We start from the raw sequence: 22871 nt of genomic DNA on the forward strand, positions 1-22871 counted from the left end.
TCAAACGGGCTTTTGATAATAATTAGGTTACTTAACAGAAAACTACTGGCAGGAAGCAATCCCTGTAAACTGTATTTGGAGAGAAAGCACTTTCTATTATTTCATCTGTAGCCAAATGGGTTTTTCAGATAACTGAAGGCCCAGACAGCAAGCTACCTTGTCAGGGCCTCCTTCTTCAGAAATCAGAACCTTGTTTTACTCTTAAAAATAGCAAGAAATTAATAATTAGCTTGAAAGCTCTTCGCTTCCCTTCCTGCTTAATATAATACAAACTGCATGAGGCCAAATAATTGTTTTATAGGAGATGTGAACTCTTGACTGTAAGCCTGTCAGTCATCATCAAACAGGCAGTTTCGTTTTAAGAGCCCCGGGTCTGATTGTGTAATTCAGCTTTACAGCTTTTTGATCTGAGATGCTTTTGACAATCTTAAGGCCACTGCATGTAAGTAGAGCTATTTATTATGACATATGTAGTGATTATTTATTTTTGAAATTACTGTTCCTCGTGTGCTCAGCTCATTCTGTTCTGCTTGAGATGGCGGTTGTGAAAAGACTGCGTTGAGTCATTAGGAGAAGAGAAGGGACTTTAACTCTGGCTGCTAGAGCAGAAAATTTCTCTGAAGAATGTACACACATATTTAGATTGATGCTTCCTGAGGGAGATGTATTCAATTTGGTGCAGGTATTTTATTCTTTTAGTTACTAGGCATTGACAGAAAAACTTTTTGACAGAAAATCTCCTCTTTTGTGAAACAGACAGGAAAAAGCTAACCCATCAAGCTGAATACAAACTGAGATGTGGTGCTGTGTACTCTTTTTTAATCTTAAGGATCTTCTGGAAATGAGAGTCAGCCACTCCTTTTCCTGACTAATTAAGACATAGTACAGCTTGGAGTACACTATTGAGTAGATTAGCCTAGTTATCAAAATACTCTGGTGCAACGAAAGCAGGGATGTTCTGGATATTTCATTAGAAACAGCAGCAAATGAGACAGGGGCTCATCTGGGTTTCTTCCCTGAATAAGGTTTTGCTTTTATGCATTGAAGAACAAACTGGCTGTTTAGATGGGATACAGATGGCCTGGTTTTGTCCTTAAATGTAACTCCATTGTTGACCTAAAGCTCTTTTTTTTTTCCTTCAAGTCTTGAGAATTGATATATAGAAAGTAAAGGAAATGTGTGTTAAAAAACACACATGCAAACAAATATGCTGTTTTTTCAGCACCACCCTGCATGTAATATTTTTCCTCTAAAACTACTTTGAGGATTTGTCTCTTCTTTTTTAGGCATGTAAATTTTGCCAATTAAGAAAAGCTGTAGTCTGTCATGAGGCAGGCATAGTGTAGGGAGCTCTGACCTTTACTGTGGCATTGAAGTTCAGCATATCAGGCAGTTCAGAGATGCTAAATCAATAAGTAACACCTCACTTTTGTAAAATGTACCTGTGAGAATATCTTACTATAACTTCAGCATGCTGTGTACGACCAGGGTATTGTAGCATTTAGTGAACACAAGTGTAGTATTTGAAGTCTGTGCTCTAGACTTCAGAAAAACTTCAAAACCCTGCAAAAAGCCATGTTCAAAAAACCCCAGTCTGGTCTCGAGTGCCTTGTGAGGAATCAGTGCTGCAGATTCAGTGGCAGTTGTTAGTGGGAGCTCAATCCATCAAGGTACTGCAGGTGACTGCACTCCTCTGATAGTTTTTAGAGGAGAGCAGTCATCTCAGGAGAGATGTGTGCGTTGGGTTTTTTCCTTTTTTCAGACCATAGGTGTCACTGCAGGCTCCCAGCCAGGTAATAATTAGCATTAACTCCATGATTGCTGAATGCTGATCAATTGTTTTATTCTCTATATCATATATTATACTATACTAATTAAGAAGCTCATAACCCTTACAGACTGTCTGGCCTAGCTTTGGCCTAATTGGTCAATCCATCCAAAACACCATCCAGTGTCCAGTTAAGAAATCACCCTTTGGTAAACAAATCTCCATAACACATTCCACATGTGCACAACAACAGGTGCAGCAAGTGGAGATAAGAATTGTTTCTCATTCTTTTCTCTGAGCTTCTCACTGCCTTCCCCAGGAAAATGTCTGGGAAAGTCTGTGCCTGCTCTCTGTGGCCAGAGAGCTGTTGCCACACATAGGAATCTACTTCACTTTATCCAGGCTTCCCTGCTTTTAATACAGAGGCACTTCTGAAAGTTTCACAGGTTGTCTGACTCTCTAAACTCTTGTTTAGAGAGTCTGTTCTAAATCCTGTACTCACTGCCTTCAGGAAGGAGCCCACACTTGGGATTTTGTAGTGTTGAAATCAACAAATAACCAACACCGTTGTTGTCTTGCTGTTTCTTGATGGGCATTGCTGCTGATGTTTCCAGCTTATGTCACTTTCCTGTGTAGATGAAATAGCAAACAAGGATTTCCAGTTTAGATAAATAGGTGCTAGCAATGGGATTGTTTGGACATTCACCAGTAAACACTGGGAGTGATGCTGCCATGGATTGCAGCACAGACGTGGAAGTGTGGACACTGCTCTCTGCCACTCTTTACTGTGTGACCTCAAACAGCTTTTTAAATATTACCTGTATGTGTGTCTACACATGCCTTACCTGTATGTAGAATATAGATTTTTATTCCTTTATTTTTGCCTTGCTTCCTGTAAAGGAACATGATAACATATAATCTTAAAATTAGTGTGAAGTAACATTGTTGTCTAAAACTTGCTGTTATGCATTCTCTTTTTTTGAGTGATGGCTGGTTTAGATTTCTGTGTGGAACCAAAACTGACCCTTGGATTCTGCTTTGCACAGCTGAGATGTGCCGGTGTTTGCTCATCCCAAAAAGGCACCAGCAATAGCTTAGTCATTGAGAGAGAGATCATGTTTGTGGTTTGCCTTCCCTCAGTTGATCACTGAGCAAATTGATGATGCTCCTCCAAGTATTTATGGGTTTCTCAACAGTGCCTAGATTGCAGGCTTAAGGGGGAGAGACTTTTCAGCTTTTTCTGGTGTTTAGCTTTTTCTTACTGTTTTGGTGGGGGTTTAAACATAAACAGTAAATACAGAAGTCTGTGAATTCCCCATTTGCTGTGCTCATGTGTAACAGGCTACTGAGAATCCCTTTACTGCTGTGTGTGTGCAGTGTAAACCTGTGGTGTAAATATGCTGAGAAGAGGAAATGAGCATTATTTAACTGTAACCTTGCATCCTTTTCTTCAGCAAGTTGTGTGGAGATGAACAAGGCAGCGTTATTGAACTAGAGAGGAGCAAAATCCCATTTAACTGGGTGCTGGGCTTTGATGTGCTGCCAAGCACTGTTGTCTGTGATAGCCTCTGGGATGTAAAGGAGACTGTAGCTGGAGATAAGAGAGGTTTTCAACCCAAGTGCCTGCTGACAATGTCAGCTTTTATCATTTGTGTGTGGGAGTGACGCTTTTAATTCAGTACCTGATTCCTTTGTTCAGGTGCGCAGGGGATGCACTCTGTGCTGTAATACAGATTGCAGCCCTCACAGATGAGATCATCAAAGCCAGAGAAACTTGGGCACTTGGCCCCTTGTTTACTCTGTGCACTGCAGTGCCTAAACCATGCACACCCATTCAGCATGCTCAGCTCTAGAGGATGCTCTGAAGCTGCCTGTGTGTAACTCACCTGCAGACAGCAGACAGGACTCTGCCTGGCCAGGGTGAGAACCACTGGGAGACATCTCTGCTGCATGAGAGGGGGAAATGGGCTCTCTTCCCACCCTGCTCATCAGCCAAGCTGGAAGCTGCTGAAGAAATTTTGTCATAATCCATCAGAGGCAATATTGTACCCTTGTGTGCTCACCTGTTTATTTGTTCAGGTGCTAAACAAATGTTGGCAGAAGATCCTCAGTGTCTGTCAGATCTGGGAAAGAGGCTGAGAAGCTCAGGAGTCTGGACTGAGACCTGCAGCCTAATGACTTTGGTAGTGTTCTGGGAAGTAGAAGCACAAAACACTTCTAATATAAATTTTTCTTGGGGTAATAATTCAGTTTCTGGTGAGCAGAGAGATGGGAGATCATGGCTGATATTAAATTTCACTGTTGAGCAAACAGACTTTACATTGTCCTGGACAATATATTAATCTGTACATACCACAGGGTCAGAGAAGGATAAATGGGCTGATAGAAAAGGATAGAATGGCTCGAGAAGAGAAACTGTTAGAGAAACTTGGATCACTTGTTTTGGAAACAATCTCCTTTCCTCCTTCCTTCTGTAGTTGCCTTCCTGTCGATAAATTCATGCTCTTTATACTGCAGTTCCCACTGTGTATATATTCCAGAGGGAGTCTAGGAATTGAATCCAGATACATTCCTGCTCTGCAAAATGATCTGAAATGGCTTGTACTGTACCAAAAAATATATCAAAAATGTATCAAAAACAGTAATTGTACAGTTTGACACCTTGTCTGCTACAAAAGAGAAATGTATTTTCACAATGCTTCTGAAAAGTCCTTCAATTTTGTATCACAGCTGACTGTATACTGTGCTACTGTTTAAAGTCTGTATTGATGGATCCCAGCTCAGGACAGTGGGATTTGGGAGGAAGAGCAGCAGATTGTTTTTTCTGGGATTTTGGAATTCACGATATCTAAAAGATTTGTTCTGACAGAGTATCAAGAGGTGAATTATTTGATAAATGCAAGTATTTCTGTAGTAATTAGCTTCATGTAGCTAATATGCCTGGTTTGTTGGGACATGTTGTTTTCTTTCTGATCCTTGCAGTCATATTTTTATCTCTGATTGTATTATGGAGGAAAACTTCTTACTCAAATCTTTCTGAAGAAACATTTTTAATTGCATTTGGCAGCTGGAAGTGATTGAAAAAAAAAAAAACCTAAACAGCCAAGGTCTATTTAGAGCACTGACAACAATTTAAAGTGAGTAAAGAATTTTTGTTGTTTCTTGTGTTGAGATACAGAATCTTGCTGCATTAGTATTCATCCTGAGAATGGATGGGCTTTTATGCACCAACATCCTATGCAAATGAGTCCTTTCCTAAAAGCAAACATATCTGATTAAGGAGAATAAGTTGTTCTGCAAAGTCCCCTTTATTCTTTTGGACACCAAAGTTCTGGGAATTGTTGGGCTTTCTTTGTGTTTTGTGCTTCCTTTCTCCCCCTTCCACCACCGCTTGGAAATGACAGAGAGCACCGTTGGGCAGGAAATAGCAGAAGCTTTTGTAAAATCTTAAAAGGGACAGAGGAAAAAGGGCATTTTCACCCATGGAAGGAGGATGATGCAGCAGAGGGCTGGCTGGCTGCCAGGGAGGACAGATGCACCGTGCATACCGTGCCTTGCCCACGAGCCTGCACATTGGCAGCTTCCCCCTCTGCTCAGCCAGCCAGCCCAGCGCAGCACAGGCACTGCACACAGAGCACTCTTCATCTCACACCCTGGCCTTTGGCCTGGCAGGTTCTCATGCCTGTGTACAGCGAGTCTGCAGTCCTGTAAGCATTGCTAAGATTTAAAAACTTTGTATGATACGAAAGACATTTTCTTGTAAGTGCATTTTCTTTCCTTTGGCCAGTGAACAGTCTCGTCTTTTTCTGTGTGGAAATGTGGGGTACTGTCACTGCTGTCAAAATGCAGCATTAGATTGCTCTGAGAAGGTCTGTGCCTTCCTAGACTTGAGTTCAGATGTCCCCTACTTTGGAGAACCTGTTGATTCCAATTTTGTTTAATGGAAAACTTCACCACTGGGACCAGAGTAATTTCTGGCACTGATTTTCTTATAGCCCTATGATTTCTAATGGGGGAGGTGTAATAACTTCTGTCATCTTGTTGGGCAGAAATACTGCTGCTACTTACAGAAAGCATCTTCCAGATCCAAGAGAAGTACAGTGGCAGGGATTTCTGGGCCTGCTCTCTCCCCAGTCTTCTGCATGAGGAGGAATCTCAAGCTTTGCTTTCTCACCTGAGTGCTGCCTAAGCACTGGCATTGGGCATACTTGTTATGGAGGTCCCCAGTTAGTGTGACTGGAATCCCTTGCCAATTTTTCAAGGGCTTTTCAAAAATACCTTTTTTGTCACATTTAGAATCAACACTCTCATATTCCCACAGCTGGGTCTTTTTGAGTAGACTTTTTTTTAAACATTACCTTCTGGGTTTTTTATAGTTGGTCTCAATTCCATAAAGGAGTGGAGGGAAAAGGGACCCAAAGAGACATTTTAGGCTGCTAGCTGTAGTGCTGTGTAAGATTTTCAACACTTTATTTTTTATTTTTCTTAATTCAACCTGTGTTCTTACTTGAAAGTGATGGATAGGATAATTGGGGTGTCTCTGCTTTGCTGTTGAGGTCCAATAGTTCAGCAGTGGTGGTGAAGGACAGTGATGGATTGGAAAATGGCTTCTCAAAACCACCAAGTTTATGTACCCTGCTTGAGAGGAGGAGGAGTTGACAGCCCTAAGGTGTCTGGATACTCTGTTTATTTGCCCCCAAAGCCCTGCACACACTGCATGGGCTGAAAGTGTGGTTACTGTGCTTGATTGAGCAGGTTAGTTAAAATGATCCATCAGTCGAAGGAAGATTTACCTTGAAAGAATGGTTGCTGCAAACTGAGACCAAACATGAACTAAGCACCAGCCATCTCTGCTGTGTGGTTTCCAAAAAAACCACTGGAAAGATCAGTACAAAGCTTCAGGAGCTGATACATCTGAGATCACTAAAAATCCACAGCCTCTAAAATGCATTTAACATGCCTGGTAGGCCTAATTAAGATCGGTATCATGGTCTTCAATAAAGCAGATTAATTGTCTGGTACATCTTCCTGTAAGGCCCATTATGTTAGGCCATTGAACAAAGCTCTGGGAGACCCTTGATTGACAGACATTGTGCCAAACAAAAAACCAGTTACTCTTCTGTAACTAATGAAAGGAGGTGAGGGATCAAGTGGTGACTGACAATGAGAACTGGTCCCTGCACTTGGAGCTGAGGAGGAACGACCTACATGGCCAAATTTCAGTGTCCTGTAGAAACACTCCTGTGTAGCTGAATTAAAAAGGCACATGAGTGAGAACATCAAAGCACAACTGAGGCAGCGCCTTTTGAGACTTCTTGAGAACGTATCCTAGGGTTATCTTGGTACTGGCACTTGAAGGGCAGTATGTCTTGTGCTGGTGATGACAAATCTCATGGACTTAATTCCTAAGGCCTCTGCATAAATGCAAAATACATTTCCCATCTCTTGGACATACCTTGCTTTGTAATGAATGAAAAGTGAGTGAAGGATCTGCTGCTGGATCCTCTGTGGGGTTGGTGAGCACAGGAGCAGGTGAGATTGAATGAGCACATCTGCAGATGTATATATTTAGCATTAAGAGTTCTCTAGTTGCAAGTTACATGGGTGTGGTTTATGGGTTTTTAAAACCTGATGAAAGAAGTTAGAAATGTTTCATGCCTCCCATTCTCAGGCTTACGCTGGAACATGCTTTTTCCTGTTTCTGGAGCTTTCAGCACTTTGCTTTGAGGCTAACTATGAGAAATGGAAAAAAAATGAAAGCTTTTTGAGTACTTCTGTGTGTTTTGCACAGCACTTGGAGATGCTGTACGGACATGTGTCAGTGTTCCTGTGGAACTGTGTGGTCTCCTGCACAAGGCATGGTCATTCAGCTGCTAATGTGGGCCACAAGTGCTCCTGGTGCGCCAGGCTGGAGTTGTGTAAAACAATAAACACTGCTGGAAAAAGGCCCAGGAAAACTTTTGACTTTGGGCACAATTGCTTCCTATTGCAATTAAAGCCGTGTTGCATTCCTTGGCAAAACTTGGGAATAAAAGCCTGTGGGGAGTGCTACCAGTGCACTGTTGTTTTTTTAGCTGCTGCTGGATCAGGGCCTTTCTGCATTTGGGGGTGGTTTGGTGTCTTGGGATGGACTTTGTGTTAGTGGGAGAACTCTTGTGCCATTGCTGATGTTGCCTGGCACAATGAAAGGGATGGGTCATTTCTGCTTCTTGTAAGAGAACTCTGGCTTTTGTCCTGAGCCTGGCACATTTCTGTGCTTTGTGAGAAATGTGGAGCCTTTTTCTTTGGAGGCAATTCTGATTTTTTTAACAATTCATCACTATCAATTAGAATTGTTCGTAGCTCTTTAATTAATGCAGTTACTGTGTAATCATTGACTTTTTTCTCAGTTATTTGATTTTCTGGATTCCCTCTATGTTTTGTATGAATTAATTATATTGGTATTGATGTAAATTAGTTGCCATTTATCCTGTGTGATACTGACCATGTAACTGATCTAAGCACAGGACATTTCTCAGCCCTATACTGGCAAAGAAAAGCAAATGTAAGTTATTCTTTTGAAACTACAATAAGTTTTAAACAGTGACGCATCATTACTTTTCACACAAACTGGGGATTCTTCTGTTTAATTTCATATTTTCTTTTTTTTAACATAATAAATACTGTTAGTGTGCTCAAGATCTCCTAAATGGAGACTCTCCCTGGAATTCCTCTGAAACAAGTTATGTTTATTTGTTTATGTGTTTTCCTGTATAAGCTGCAGTCCTGCGTTATGCTGAGACCGCCTCACTGAGGAGCCCCTGTCTAGTTTGCTTTTCAGTATTTCCCTACAGTTTCTGCCCTTCCTGAAATTTCCATCTCTTCCATGAGGCTCCTCAATGAATGAGTATTCTAATTACTTTTTCACCTTAAAGCCCAAACTGGCTTGTTATTATAAACTGCTGAAGTGTTGCTATGGCCAACTTGTTTACCCATCCTGTGGCATAAGTTTGAGACCTGGCTTTTAGCAAGTCAAATTCAAACTACTGTATGTTCCTTTATGCATTAAACAAACAGTAGACACCAAACTTAGTAAATACACTTGTCCAGATCTCTGATACTGGAAATGAGCAGTGCTAGAGAAGAAAACACAGCTTATGTTATGCAGTAATATATAATATGATAAATAATATTAAATTAAATAAAGAATAATTAAATTAATAAATATAAAGACATGAGTAATTTTATAGAATAAAATTTTTTTAGCCCTGAAAATATTTTCCTCTTGAAAGTATTTAACAATATTCTAACAGCTGAGTGCATTCTAAGACTGACAAGTTCTTGAAGGGCTGTCCTGGCAGATCTGGCTGTTTGCCTCCTCTTTGCATTTGATAAATTCAGCCCTGGCCAGGCCTTGCTGATGGGCTGTCCTGTCACTGCCGAGCTGGTACAGCTGCTGTCAGCTCAGTGCTTTGTGCTGAGAATGCTCTGAGAGTGAAGATGGAAAGGTAGTTGGAATCTTAATGCAGGATGAACGTCTCTTAAAGGAGCAGGGCTTTCATTCCCAGTATGTTTCTTCTTTCCTGCACTCCTCACTGTTAAGTGGCCCTGCAGTTGTGCACACAGGTGCTCCCAGGCTCGCTGCCCCCTCCACAGAAAACAGCCTTTTCTCCCCTTGTTGGTGTCTTTGAGCACAAATTCTCAGGCATGAATATTTTCCTAGATGGATTTCTTTGCAGCTGCTTCAACTCCAATGTGAATTTTTTACCCCAGCTTTCACTGAACAGATGTGTGTGTGCTAACCAAAAGGTGTGATAGCAGCTGTCTCAAGTCTGTCCTTACAAAAATGTTAGGGTGTGCCATCAGGGCCTGGAGGGGCATTGTCCTTTTGGTCAGAAGGAGCCTTTGAGACTTGTCTCTGTTCATTCCTGTTGTATTTCTTGCTGCTGTTACTTGTGTAAGTTGTGGGACCATTTCTGATACAGACCTGTTTTGTTCAGCACCACTTACAAACCCTTTAGACAATGCTTTCTGTGCCAAGGGGAGGGAAAGAGGAGCTGCCTCCTGTCCTGTGGATGTCAGAGTAGGCATTTCTGCAGAAGCAGTTGTGCAGCATTTAACCTGATTCCCTGCTGTGTGGTACTAGGTTGCTTTTCCTAAAATGTGCAAGCTATCTTTCAGATTTGACTTACATTTGTGTGTTTTTAAAAAATTGCTTTTTCTTCCCTGTAAGTAGAGTTTATGTATTTATTTGTAACATCTGATTTGAGCTGTACAGAGAATGTACAGAACGTGTAGAGAGCTGTACAGAGGGCTGTACAGAAACTGTACACAGGTGCCGCTGCCTTGTAGCTGAAATTTCAAATGTTAAAAAAAACAATCCCTATCCCTGTGGGCACATTGATGTCAGTGTCTGTTTTAGAGAGGTAAAACACCCATTCAGTGGTTAAATGGTGGGGGAGAATTTTCTCCTGAACTCTCTCTGTGAAGCCCATTACCCTCATTCTTTGACTTCTTCCCTTTTAAAAATGTGCATTTGTAGCAGAAGTTTTATGTCCTGTTGTGTTGGTTATGTGATGAGCACAGCTCTCCCTCTCACCAAGCAGGAACTTCTCTCTGCTGATGTTTGCTTGAACAGAAAACAGTTCAGCTCATTGGACAGAGGTGAATGCCATCACTTTTGAGCATATTAAGAGCATGTTCTGAAGGAGAATTGTTGTCTTAACCTTTCTTTGTAATTTTGCTGTTGAAAGGTGAGCATTGTGTACACAGGGAGCTGCATTAATGCAGTGTTTTTACTGCTGAATGTGCTTAGTCTGAAGCACAAAATCAATAAATCTTTTCAGCCTTTGACTCCCCAAAGGATTCTCTTGTCTCTTGTGGTGCTGTAGAGGACACTGGTGTAGGTGACCACTTTGTCCTGAGTGGCAATGCATTTTAGCTTCTTGATGGGAAAATATACATATATATTAAAAACAGATATTAAATGCTTGAAAACCAATGTATGAAACTGTAATCTTAATCTTAATTTGGTACTCCTGGGCTGTGTTCATTTCAGTGCACACAGAAGTATGACCATGTTCCCATTACTATTTTCTGTTTCCCCATGAGAAAATAGCAGGAGGTGTTCATTGAGGGGCAGCTTTCTCTCCATTAGCAGATACTGAAATTATGACAGAGACCTATCTGAAGGCCTTTGGCATCTCTTTAAGCTAATTCCTCTGTGCTGTTGCTGTCTCAGCTGTTATAAAGCATCACAGCAGATTTAAATCAGTGCACCTGATGGTTTTGCAGTATCTTTGCTTTAGAGGTTACTTGAATTCCTAATTAGTTGTACTTCTGCCTGCCGGTCTTAGTTTGAGTAGGGAAGTTAATGAGTGAGTTTGTGTTTGAACAGCCTCCCCTTTATGGTGTGCTTTGGTTTGCAGAGTAATCCCGCAGTAAGCACTCATTAACAGGTGCTGAGAAAGGGAAACACAATTTGGCTACAAACTAACACTGTTTCATTCAAAAAGCTGGGGAGTTCTAAAGTGGTGTGGGGCACAGGACGGGTGGTCTTGTTCCTCAGAGCCTTAGAACTGCTTGCATATGTTATTTTTATTTTTTTATGTCTAGATGTTAGGAAGAAAACCTTCAGTACTCCTATCACAGCTAGAGTTGCTGTGTTTCTTCTCTGCTGAAGCTTTGTCACCTTGTTGGTGCTTGTGGAAAGAGGTTCACTTTTGTGTTCCTGAGCCTGTCCTTGCCTGGGACTGCTCAGACCTGACATCCTCCGGTTTGCACAAATAATATCCTGGATATTTGTGTGGTTTACTTTTCATAGATGTACCCTCAAGGCCTGTTTTAAACCACACAGGTTTGAGTGCAGCCTTTAAAGGAGCTGTGAAAGTCAGGCTTCCATTAAGTAGTGCAGGGTCAGTGTGAAGATCCTCAGTGGTTGTTCCAGGCAGGAGGTGATTGCCCAAGTGGCTGGAGCAGTCCTGTCTGAGCAGTTGTGTCTAAAGGGCTGCCAGGGCCGTGCTTTGTTCCTTTGGCTCTTGTCCTTCTCCCCATCCCTCCCAAAGACCCTGCACATTCCTGCCTCACCTCTGTACAGGCACTCAGGTGTATAACAGCAGTGACCCAGATCAGCTCTGCCCTTGGACTGAGAATTCCTGCCCTAAGCCTTTGCTGCACTGCTTTTCATCTGAGCCAGAGAGGTAAGCTAGCAGTGCTGCTAGGGCAGGCAGAAAAGTGATTCAGCATCCCTTGTGAGGCAGGAAAAACGAGGGGATTTTGATGAGTTTACACTGATTGTGAAACTCTGTTTACCCCTAAATTTTGTTCCTCTGAAGATACTTATTTGAAGGAAACACTTTTCAAAGCCTCTCACTGAACCTCATCTCATAGTTTTAAAATGTTTAATAGATCTGGCAACTGGGGAAGACACTGAGAAAAATGTGTTATTTTGCTTTGGATTTCTTTCTTTCCAGTTGCATAAGGAGTCTCCCTGTCTTTAGAGGCATGGAAAAGCCCATGGGGATGCATAATGATATGGCAGAGCTGGTGGGTTTGTTTTCTTGCTTCCTTTCTGGTCCAAGGACACTCTCCCTCTATCCCACAGGACCTCTAGTGTTCTGCTTTCACTGAGAAACTTTTGGGCAGATGTGTTGGTGGAAAGTTATTTGGGGATTTGAACTGGCAGAAGTTGAGTATGTGAAGGAGGAGTGCAGAGTGCTGCCAGTTTGGTTTGTCCAGAGTTCTGGTGTGATGTGTATTCCTGTGTCCAGATCCTCTTCAGAATGAATGTGCAGTGATGCCAGAATCATTTGGGCAAATCTGGCCATGGCTTCAGGTAGTGTTACTGTGCAAGGTGAGATGCTGTACGTGATGGTCTTGAGGAGGCCTGGGAATGCCCTGAGACAGTAATTCAGCTTTAATACACATTTGTCTCCTATGTAATGACCAACTACTATATTGAACCAAAATTAACAGCCCTCCTTTATAGGAGTATTTGCTATAAATCTATCCACACCACCTTTCCATTTCCATGCAGAGGAGGTTCCAAATTAGTCCAACATCTTATGTAACTGCACATTACTTCTGGCTAGTAACTATTTTTTCAATGTTTCTAGGGATTTTCTTCCACGAGGTTCTGGAATTGTGACAAGACGACCGTTGGTCCTGCAGCTCATCACTGCCAAAACAGGTAATCTCTTCCTCTTTTTGGGTCAATGCCTGGACACAGGGCTGATGTACTTCAGCAGGAGAAAAACTTCTCTGAGAAGACATGAGCAATGTGAAGGAAGATGCCACCAGCCTGTCTGGAACGAAGGGCTGCTGCTCCAAAATTTTGTGCTCAGGACTAACTCATCACATTTCCCATTGTGGGAAAATGATAATGTCTAAATCCTGGAGCACATGGTGAATTGAACCCACATCATTACATGCAATATGCTTTGGAAATTAGCTTTGATTTATTCATTTCTTGATGAGCTTTGCTGTTGTATTAGTTAACACACCCAAATTGCTGCATTTCTACCTTTAGCTCTTGCTCCAGTGCACACAGATTTGATTCCACTCAGGCTGTTTTCAGAACTTGTCTTTTTTGGTTGGGCTCATTGCACTAAGTAGAGCAGAAGGTGGATTGGGGGAAAACAAGGGTTCTGTGTATTTGTCTGGTCAAAAATAGAAATATTTTTGGGTGTACCATTAAGCTATGGGACATATTGAGATCTTTCATGAGAATTCACTCTGTACTCTTCCACAGGGCACTTGATGTGCTGTGGTGTAGCTCAGTTCCCTGGCATAGCTAAAAGAAGTTATGGTTCACCATCATTCCAGTTTTTGGTGTTGTTACTTCTAAATCAATATCACAAGCAACAAAAATCACTGGTTTGCTATTTACTTCTGCTCAAAATATTAAAAAAAGAAACAAAATAACATCCAAACCAGCCCTGAAACCAAACAGTTTCAGTGTTTGGTCTTTGAATTATGTACCATGGTGAAACTGGGGAAAAAACCAAAATTATAGCTGCCTGTAAAACTTTAGTCTGTCCCTGTGTGAGAGATGTAATTAAGTTTTTCTGTGTATTTCTTTCCTGAAGGTCCTCACAGTGTTCGGCAGAAAGGTAGACTGCAGTCTGCCTGGGCTTCAGGGTGTTTCCTGAATTATTGCTTTTAAAATGCCATCATAATTTCAGTGCCTCTATAAAATTTTCCATGGTGTTTTCACTGTGGAAGAGAAAGGAAAAACAGTGGAATTCAGGATTTCTGCATGCTCAGCTTAGAAACTTTAGGATTGTCAAGTGTCATATACTTATAGTGCTTTATATGTGGTATATATTAACATTTGTTTTAGCTGGAGGAACAAACACTTGCCATTTCTGCAGCTCTGGCTTTTGGCCTCTGACTGATGATGCAGAAATGCCTGAATGAGGCTTAGCTGTGGAGAGTCTTCATCTGACTTTTCCAGCACCATGGCACAATGCAAGAGCAGAAGAAACAAAAGCTTTGAGCTTTCTGAATCCTTTCAAAAAGACTGAACTGAGGGGACCTGTCTGATATCTGCCCTCAAGTGGTTAAATATTTATTAATTGACACCCATCCTAAACTTACCCTGACTGCTCTGTGTTGACCTCTTTTATAAAATCATCACTGTCCCTTGGTTTAGGGTTTTTCTCTATCTGCTTTTCCTCATTACTACATTCCCAAAGTATTACTGCCTTTAGGTAGGCCTCTAGGTTTTGTACAAGTACCCTCTCTGCTGAAAATTAGTTCTTCATTATAGCTTAAAGAGCAAAACAAAAAACTTTTAAAATTCAGGAGAACTGAGTTTCAGCCTAATTTTGTGTTTCCTGGATGTCAAGGTTTATTTCTCCCTTTGGGAAATGCTGTGAAGTTCTTGTTAGGGATTAAATGCCAAGACCTTTAAAATGCAAGCTTTAATTATTTTGTTACTTTCTTTAAACTTTGTTCCACTGTTGTTGTTTTTGATGGTGAAATTCCAAGTAACATTATCTTTTAAGTCACCTTTATCTTTGTGAACTAATTTTAAGAAAAGAAAATAAAGAAAACTGCTTAGAGAAGCACAGTGTTCTTTTACAGGAAGCAGATGCTGGGCTGATTTCTATGAAGCCCATAATTATCCAAAATGTTACAGAATAATTAGAGGGCTGTATCAGCTTTTTGTTGCTGTAGTAAACAAAACTAATTTTTAATCCTAGGATTTTTTTCTTGAGTCTTAAAAGTAATTGTTTTTAATTTTGGAGTATTCCTTGGGAGAGAGGGGGCACTTTCTATGCAGGCATGCAAGATACTTCAGCAACATTTTGGAAGTGGCTGAGAATAGTTTTGGAATGTGAATTTGATTGACAAAGGAGGTTAAAGCTTCATTTGAGTCACTGCACTAAGAGATAAAAATTAGCAGAGGAGGCATTTGTGCACATCAGAGTCAGAGAAAGCTTTGCCCATCCATTATTAGGTCAGGCATGGCATGGAAGGATGCAGCAGGAGTTGGTTGGGAGGGGTTCCCAGGGATCCTCCAGCATCTGAGAGATCTGGGTAAAGAACTGTTAACCCTGCAGGGGTCACATTGAACAATCCATAGTAAGAAATGCAGCTCATGAGAGATGTGGAGTATATGGGGTATTTTTTAGAATTTTTGAGTTTTTTAGTATGGGGTGTTGTTTTTTGTAGAATTTTGTTGACCCATTTTAAAAGCTCTGTGTAGTTTGTACAAAGCTGTTTTGCAGTGACCTGTTGGCCTCCTTGAGTCACTGCCATGTTTTGGTGGTATCAGTACAATTCCTAAATGACTTTATGGCATTTGCACTCCACATTCATGCAAGTTTGTACTCTGCTGAAATACTGAAGGCAAATACAAAGTTTTAAATTAAATATTGCAAGTAACAAGTTAGTCTTTAATAGTTTTGGGTATTTTTCTCTGAGTTTGATAATGTGAGAAATTGTCTTTAAGATGCAAGTATTGGTGCACAGATGACCTGGGATGAGAATTTTGAGTGTGCTTCTGAGCTGGTGGGTTTTTCTTCCTTTGAGTTAGTTCCTTAATTTTTACATTAAAACTTATTTCTTCAACATTCTAAGCTTTTATTTCACAACTTTGAGTATAGTTCTTAGCTTGGTGGTTTTTTATCTAATACAGCAGTAAGATTAAATAGTTTTTGTTGGAGTGAATAGATATTTTAAGTGGTGCTGCTGAGTAAGCTTTAGAAGGTAATGACTTGAAATTTCTGAGATCTTGAGAGATGAGTTGGTGTTTTTGTTGGTTTTTTTGTTTATTGTGGGTTTTGTTTGTGGTTTATTCTTTTCTTTCTGCTGCCACACATTCTGTATAACCTTAGGCAATCTGTTCTTCTTGCTGTGCTTTCTTCTGCCTCTGCAGGTGAGATAATGACTAGAGTTTGAGAGATTAGCTAGTACATTGTTTTTGAACAACAGTGCCAACAAAAAATATGTGAAGCCTTTGTAGTAGATCTTCTCTTTGTTAAAAATCCATTGCCTGCTGTATAAATCCTGGTATTTGTTATTTACATCTGAAATATCCTGGCTCTAGGAGAGTTATTTTCCTTATTTTGATAACTGTTTTTGGAGCAATTTCAGATTTTCTTCTTGCTTTGGCAGATTAACAGATTTTGAAACACTTTGCTGAGGTGGACATTTGTTAGAGAAATGAGTCGTATTTACAATACCCACATTTGAGTTCTGTTAATTAGAATACTAGGTGGAAATTAGATCATGAGGTTCAAAAGACATTCTCATTTTTTCTGAAGTCTTGCAGATGCTCTTTTCTGTTGAGGTTGTAGAGCTTTAAAACAAATTTTGTGTATTGCAAGCCTACTCCTCACACACAGCCATCTTCTGTTGCCATCTGGTGGCAAAAACAATCCTTGAACAGAAAAAGAAATATAAAAAGAATTTAGACTGGTTATTTCAGCTAACACAAATGATCTTAGAGACTTCATCAGATGGCAGGCATTTGGAGGTATTCAGGGACAAACACTGGAAAAATGCCACAGTGCCAATGGCAGGAAAGAGAACAGGCACTTTACAGGGAGGAAAGGCAGACAGTGGCTGCATTTCCTGCATCCCACTCTCATTCAGATGATGAACAGGGATGCTGGAGAGATCAGTAAAATTACTGAGTTGTGTACCCCAAAAGCTAAAAAGTGCCACCAGCAGGAGGAAAAGATGGTAAAAAAAGATGGTGATGCCTTTTTGAGCTAAGGAAAGGCTCATCCCCCAAACAGTACTGGCATCCTGGAAGAGAGACAGTGCTGCTGCTCTGAAACCTGAATTTAAGTTTGTGTAAGGTCAGAGAGACTGCACATGTTCCTTCCACCTCCAAATCTCCCAGTTGTTGCTGTCTGTAGGGGTGATCTGAGCTCATCCTGTGACTGCTGACGTCTGGCAGGATGGTTTGCTGGCTCAGCCACTTTTCTCATCAGGACCCTCAAAATGGGATTTGAACTTCAGCTCATGTTGGGACAAATTAGTGGTACCCACAAATACTTGGCTTTACATGTGGGTTTGCCTGGAAGCTTTTGTTTCCTTGATCCCAGGTTGGTGCTCAGTGGCATTAGGAAAGATAGATTCCCCTCATTAAGATCGAAAAATGTCTCTGTGTATGCTCATTTTTATAAAGATGATAAAGGAAAGGGACAGAAGAATCAGTCAAAGTTCACTTTTAAGAGAAAGAAATCTATAAGTAGTTATTAACTATCGATTTGAAAGGTATTTGAGATGAACAGCAGCCAACACAAACTCATCAAGGGAAATAACCCTGTCATATCAGTGCAATAAATTTTTTTTATTACAAGGTAGCAGGCTTGTAAATTGAGGTGAGGTGGTATCTTAGCTTGGCTACAGTAAAGGTTTTTAAATGACTCATTTTTTTGAAAATATCTTGGAAAACATGGTTTAGCAAGGACTCCTGTGAGATGGATGCACAGCTGTTTAGAGTGGGACACCCCTCCAGGTCATGTTCAGTATTTTGTATTACTGGTAGGTTGACAGAATGGAGTGTGTTTATTAGGTTGGTGTTTGACAAATACAACCAAGAATATGAAAGATGCTGGTGGGCAGAATTGGAATTCAAATTGCTTGCAAATGAAGAAAAATATCCCCAAAGTAAGAAGCAATTCATCTGGGATGTGTTTTTTTTCTGTACTGAAAGGCTGGTATTTGAGAAAAAGGTTGGTTTTCAGAAAAGGACCTGGTGCTCACTGTGAATCTCTGACAGAGCAAAACTCACTGATGTGATGCTGTTGTGAAATACAGAAGTAAACTTTGTACAAGATGCAGCACAGAAATGCAGTCCTACAAGGTTCTGCTTTTCCTCAGTCCTGGGAAGGAGAGAGCTCTGGTGAGAGCTCTGCCTCTGTAAAATTAGGGAAAAATGCCTGGAGGAGTGCTGTGTGAGGGCTTGGAACTATAGAAAGCATCATCCATAGGAAATGGCTGAAAGAACAGAGGGAAATTCCTTCTGCAAACAAAAAATTCCAAGGTTGTATAAGATTATTGTATCCAAAAGAATGCTTTTCCTCCTCTGGTACAGGTGTCTACCCTTCCAATGAAGCATTTCACTGGCTCCTGAGTGTGACCTGCTATCTTTGGTAGTTACTTTATCAGATCTGCACTGTTTTCCATGTTTAACATCTTCTGCTATGGTATTCTTGTCATTCTCTGCATTGCCAGGATTTTTTGTTTTAGCTTCAGGAAATGCCAGGGTACTTCTATTTCTTATAGCCTTTCTGCTTGAAGGTTAGCAGTGGAATAACTCAGTTTTGAGTATTTCATCTTCAGCTTGTTAGAAAAGCTCCAGAAATGGCAAAGCAGAAGAGGGATTTTAGATTGGATAGGACAAGGGCTTTTTATACTTCCTCTGTTTTCAAGGCAGCCCCATTGAATGATTTGCTATGGTTCAGATTCACTTAACTGCATTTACTTTGTTCAGAAAAAGCTGTCCATCATCAAAGAAAAGGTGAAGTACTTTGGCTGCTGATGTTTATTTGCATGTTTTTCAAACATCCTCTTGAAATCACTGTTTTGGAAAGAGTTCTGAGGCTTTGGGAGATTCTTTATTGAAGGTAAAAAGTGTTGTTGCTCGAGTGATATCTCCCCAAAGGGCAGAGAGAAGGTGCAGTAATAGTAGATACTCCTCCTGTGCTGCCTACATTTAAAATGTTTGCTACAGGCCTACAATTTAATGAACCACTTTTTGGAACACTTTCAATCCCTTTTGAGTACTTTGCACTGGATACTGCCAGGAACTTGGAGCAGCTCTGCTTGAAATCAGTTTGGGAGCAGCTCTGAATCCAGGTCTCTGATCCTGGCAAATTCCTGACCTTGAGTAACAGATTATTCTGCACAGAGTAAAATCTTTGGGCTTTGTGAGCTCTTGGGCTCAGCCTGATGTGGATCAAGGATGTTTTCCAAAACATCCCTTATGTACTCCTAAGGGCTGATCCTTGTAATTTGGCTCTCTTTAGCTTAGAGACAAATTTATGAAATATCTCAAGTGTTCATATAATTTAAATAGTTTGAGAATAGCAATGGCTGTTTAGTGCTCATAACAATATATCATTGTGCTAGATTAAATCATAAAGGCTAACAGAGATATAACTGTCAGGAAAAATAAGGAACATTTGAAAATATGTGATCCCATATCACTAGTTCGTATGATTTGTCTAATTTAATCAAAACAGAAGAGATAATTCATCACTTGTGGATGCACTGAAGGAACTATGCTCTGGTAGACTTTTAATTTTATGTTATCCAAAGGTGCTTTTCATGAATCTGGGGAAAAAAAGAGTTATTCTTTTACAGGAGTTATTTCTCTATACATGCAAGGACTGTTTTTAATTTTGTATCTAATTGTTCATTCTCTTAATGTAACTTCAGTTTCATACAAAAATCCATGTCTGAATGCTAGATGTCAGGCAGGATCACTTCTTCTTGCCTAGCTTTCTGTCCATTCCCACAAAAACATAAATAAAACATTTTCCTAATGTTCTTCTGTGCATGAAAGCTGGAAAGTGAAGATTGCATTAAAGCATGTGCTTCTCCAGCCTGGCTGAAGGCATCACTGCCAAGGGCAGGCTCAGGGCTGAAAGGAGCAGAACAAAGCTCTGCTTGTCCCTTGGAATTCTTATTCCGTAGGCTGCGAGTGGCACCACAGGTTAGGAACCACCCTGGAGTTCATTCCTTCAGCCCTGCTGGCACCACAGATGGCACCAGGAGCAAGGAGATTTGATAAACATGAACCCAGATAAAAAGTAGCAAACATTTTTGTTTGGATTGCTTTGAAGCCTTGTCAGGTAGTGAATTTATTACTGAGTGTAGAGTGGGAAAAAGAGAAAAACTTTCCTTGGCTACTGAGTCAACTGATTACAGCTGGGCACCAACTATTAATTACTGGATTTAGAAATAATTTCCTGAGAAAATCTGATGATCCTCTGAGAGAAAAAAATAACTAAGAAGAATATGTATGTTTTATGCCAGGAGTTGTGCATGAAGAGGTGGGATAATATATGAACCACTTGTCAGCTCTTTTTTTCATTAGGTATCTATTTGCCAGCCTTGAGATGACAAATTTTAAAAATGTAAATTCTCAACTGAGATATTTTATTTTGTGCACCATGTAATTTTTCTTTTTGAAATATTTCAATATACCCTGGTATTTTTTTAATAAACAGTAGATAATGAAACAAAACTCCCATTCATTATCATTTTGCTGCTAGAACTGGAAAAAGGATATAAAATAAGGTGCTTATTTTTTGGTGCTCTCTTGTTTTTAAAATAAAGGATGTATTTTTGTCTGAACAAGGGTGAGTTTCCCTGTTCCTCACACACTGAATCTGGAGGGATTATGATATTGTAGCATAGACAGGTGGGTATTTGATATTTTCCCCTCCAGTCTGTCCTTTTTTTCTGTCAGTTTGCTTTAACTATTTTTTGTAGTTTTGACTATTTGTTACTTTTTTAACAGCTCTGTCAGTATTAGTAACAAAGTGACTTCTGGAGAACAGGCTTCAGTACTGACGCATAAAGTCCTCTTTTAATCCATATTCTCACATTTGGTGTTCTCAGCTCTGTTCTTTGAGTACCAAGCAAGCTCTTTGCTCTGGCTATCTGGGCTTGTTACCAAGTAACATTTTCTGGGGAAGAAACTTCTGTAGGGAGCTTTGGGATCAGGCCTCCAATGCAGGATGAAATGAACTGGAATGTGCACAAATCTTTTCAGCCTTTCCCCGGTCCTGCGCTCTGACCTGCTGGGGACAGGACGTGAGCTGGTGTCTGGAATTGCTGTTTATGTCATCATTTCTGATGGCAGCCTCACTATGTACATAAATCTTTGTGTTCTGCTTTGAAGGAAGAAAATCCAGTTCTAAAATCCTGGGATGTGCTTTTGGTTATGCAGGCAACCAAAAAGGTTGCAATGATTAATATCAGTATTTGGATTCAAAAGTCAAAACAGGGACTAAGTGTCAAGTTTGGATTTAACAAATTATCTGTCTCTGATTCCTGGTCAATGCTTTTCTAAGGTAAAATAGCAACTGATATGAAATTAAAGGCTTGGGAATTATTTGTGTCGTCCCACTTCAGCAAAATCACAGCTATTTCTGTAGACACTTTTGCAAACTTGTAAACATGATTCATATTTATACTACAGGGCACTTTTAGCAAAAGAGGAAGCTGTGTTAAAAACATTACAGTGTTTTGAAGTGATCTTATTTTCATTTTGAACTTGCAAAAATTTACAGAATTCCTTTACTAAATTCGTATGTAACATGGGATGTAAATGTTTGAAGCAAATCCTAAAAATCTTTCCTGGTACAGAATTTGAATTCCTTTTCCATTTAGGATGTATTACAGGCAAATAAGATCAGATGAAAACTCAATCTCAATCTGTTCCCTATTCTATTACTGTAAATGGCATCTAATTGAAAGATTCAATTGTTCCAGAAGATGATGTGCTAAAGGTAGGAGCAGTAAATTATATCCAGTCAACTTGACTTTTAACTGAGCCTTTCTTGTTGAGGGCTGGTTTTCATTTGTGCAGTCATAATAATGTTTTTCTGATAGCCATGGTGACCAACTTTTGTGCCTACACATCTGAATGACACTGGGGGCTTGAAAGTGAGTGTGCAAGTCAACGAGCCTGTGAAATACAGAGTTGTTATTGATATTCTTGACAGAGTATGCTGAATTTCTACACTGCAAAGGGAAGAAATTCACTGATTTTGATGAAGTTCGTCAGGAAATTGAAGTTGAAACAGATAGAGTAACAGGAATGAACAAAGGCATTTCTTCAGTTCCTATTAATTTAAGAATATATTCTCCACATGGTAGGTAAAATCATTCAACTTTACATTTATGTCATATAAACATATTATGTAGCTCTGTCTGTGTTGCCATCTCCTTTTGTATCTGTTCTTATTGTCTGATCTGGGCTGGAAAAGGTTTGAGGCTGAGTTAGTAAAGACCAGTAATGGGACTTAGTAACAAAACTTCTTTTTGCCGCTCTCCAGAGGAATTCCCTGATCTAGAAAGTGTCTGTGTCTGCCTGCCTTACTGAAAATTTATTGTTTGCTGTCACTAAAAATATATTCAGACAGTAACAGTGTTTGAAGTTGCTTTCTGGTGACGACCCCCTGTATATATCAAAGTGGGTTCCTCTGGTTGCCATCTGCCCAGTTTAATGAAGACAATCTAGAGAAAATGTTTTTCATTGAATTTGTCTTTGATATGGTACAAAAGTGGTGTGTTTGACTGAAGCATGTTTCTTCTAGCTGCAGAGAAGCTCAACTAAATCCCCTTCCTCAAAGCTTGTTTGTTGAACATGCTGACTCCAGGAGAAAGTGAAAATTTCCTACCTATTGCTCTTGCTTTGTTTTGTTAGGATCAATCTTTTAGTTCAGCCATGGTTGTCTATATTAACCAGACTCCAACTATACTTCTGGTATTTCCTTCCTAGGAGTTGCATTTTTCTCATTTATCTAAAGGATGCCCTGTTACCCCAGTAGCAGGATGCTTACTCCAAGCCAGGATGCCTCTAGTTGTCACTGTGGCCCTTATTAGGGAAATCATACCAAAGCAAACCTGGTTTTCTTAATAGATTAAT

At 40.2% G+C, this 22871-nt stretch overlaps 1 protein-coding gene across 3 annotated transcripts in view; it reads left to right on the plus strand.

The window, feature by feature from the left end:
* Positions 1-22871, plus strand: part of DNM3 (dynamin 3) — a 169478-nt gene that overhangs the window by 3766 nt on the left and 142841 nt on the right. For all 3 annotated transcript variants that reach the window (XM_030953087.1, XM_030953088.1, XM_030953090.1), the window contains exons 2-3: positions 12862-12935; positions 21946-22095. In XM_030953087.1, the coding sequence (XP_030808947.1) occupies positions 12862-12935; positions 21946-22095 (224 nt within the window). The remainder of the gene's footprint in view (positions 1-12861; positions 12936-21945; positions 22096-22871) is intronic.

The sequence above is a fragment of the Camarhynchus parvulus genome, chromosome 8 (assembly GCF_901933205.1).
Source record: "Camarhynchus parvulus chromosome 8, STF_HiC, whole genome shotgun sequence".
NCBI lineage: Eukaryota > Metazoa > Chordata > Aves > Passeriformes > Thraupidae > Camarhynchus > Camarhynchus parvulus.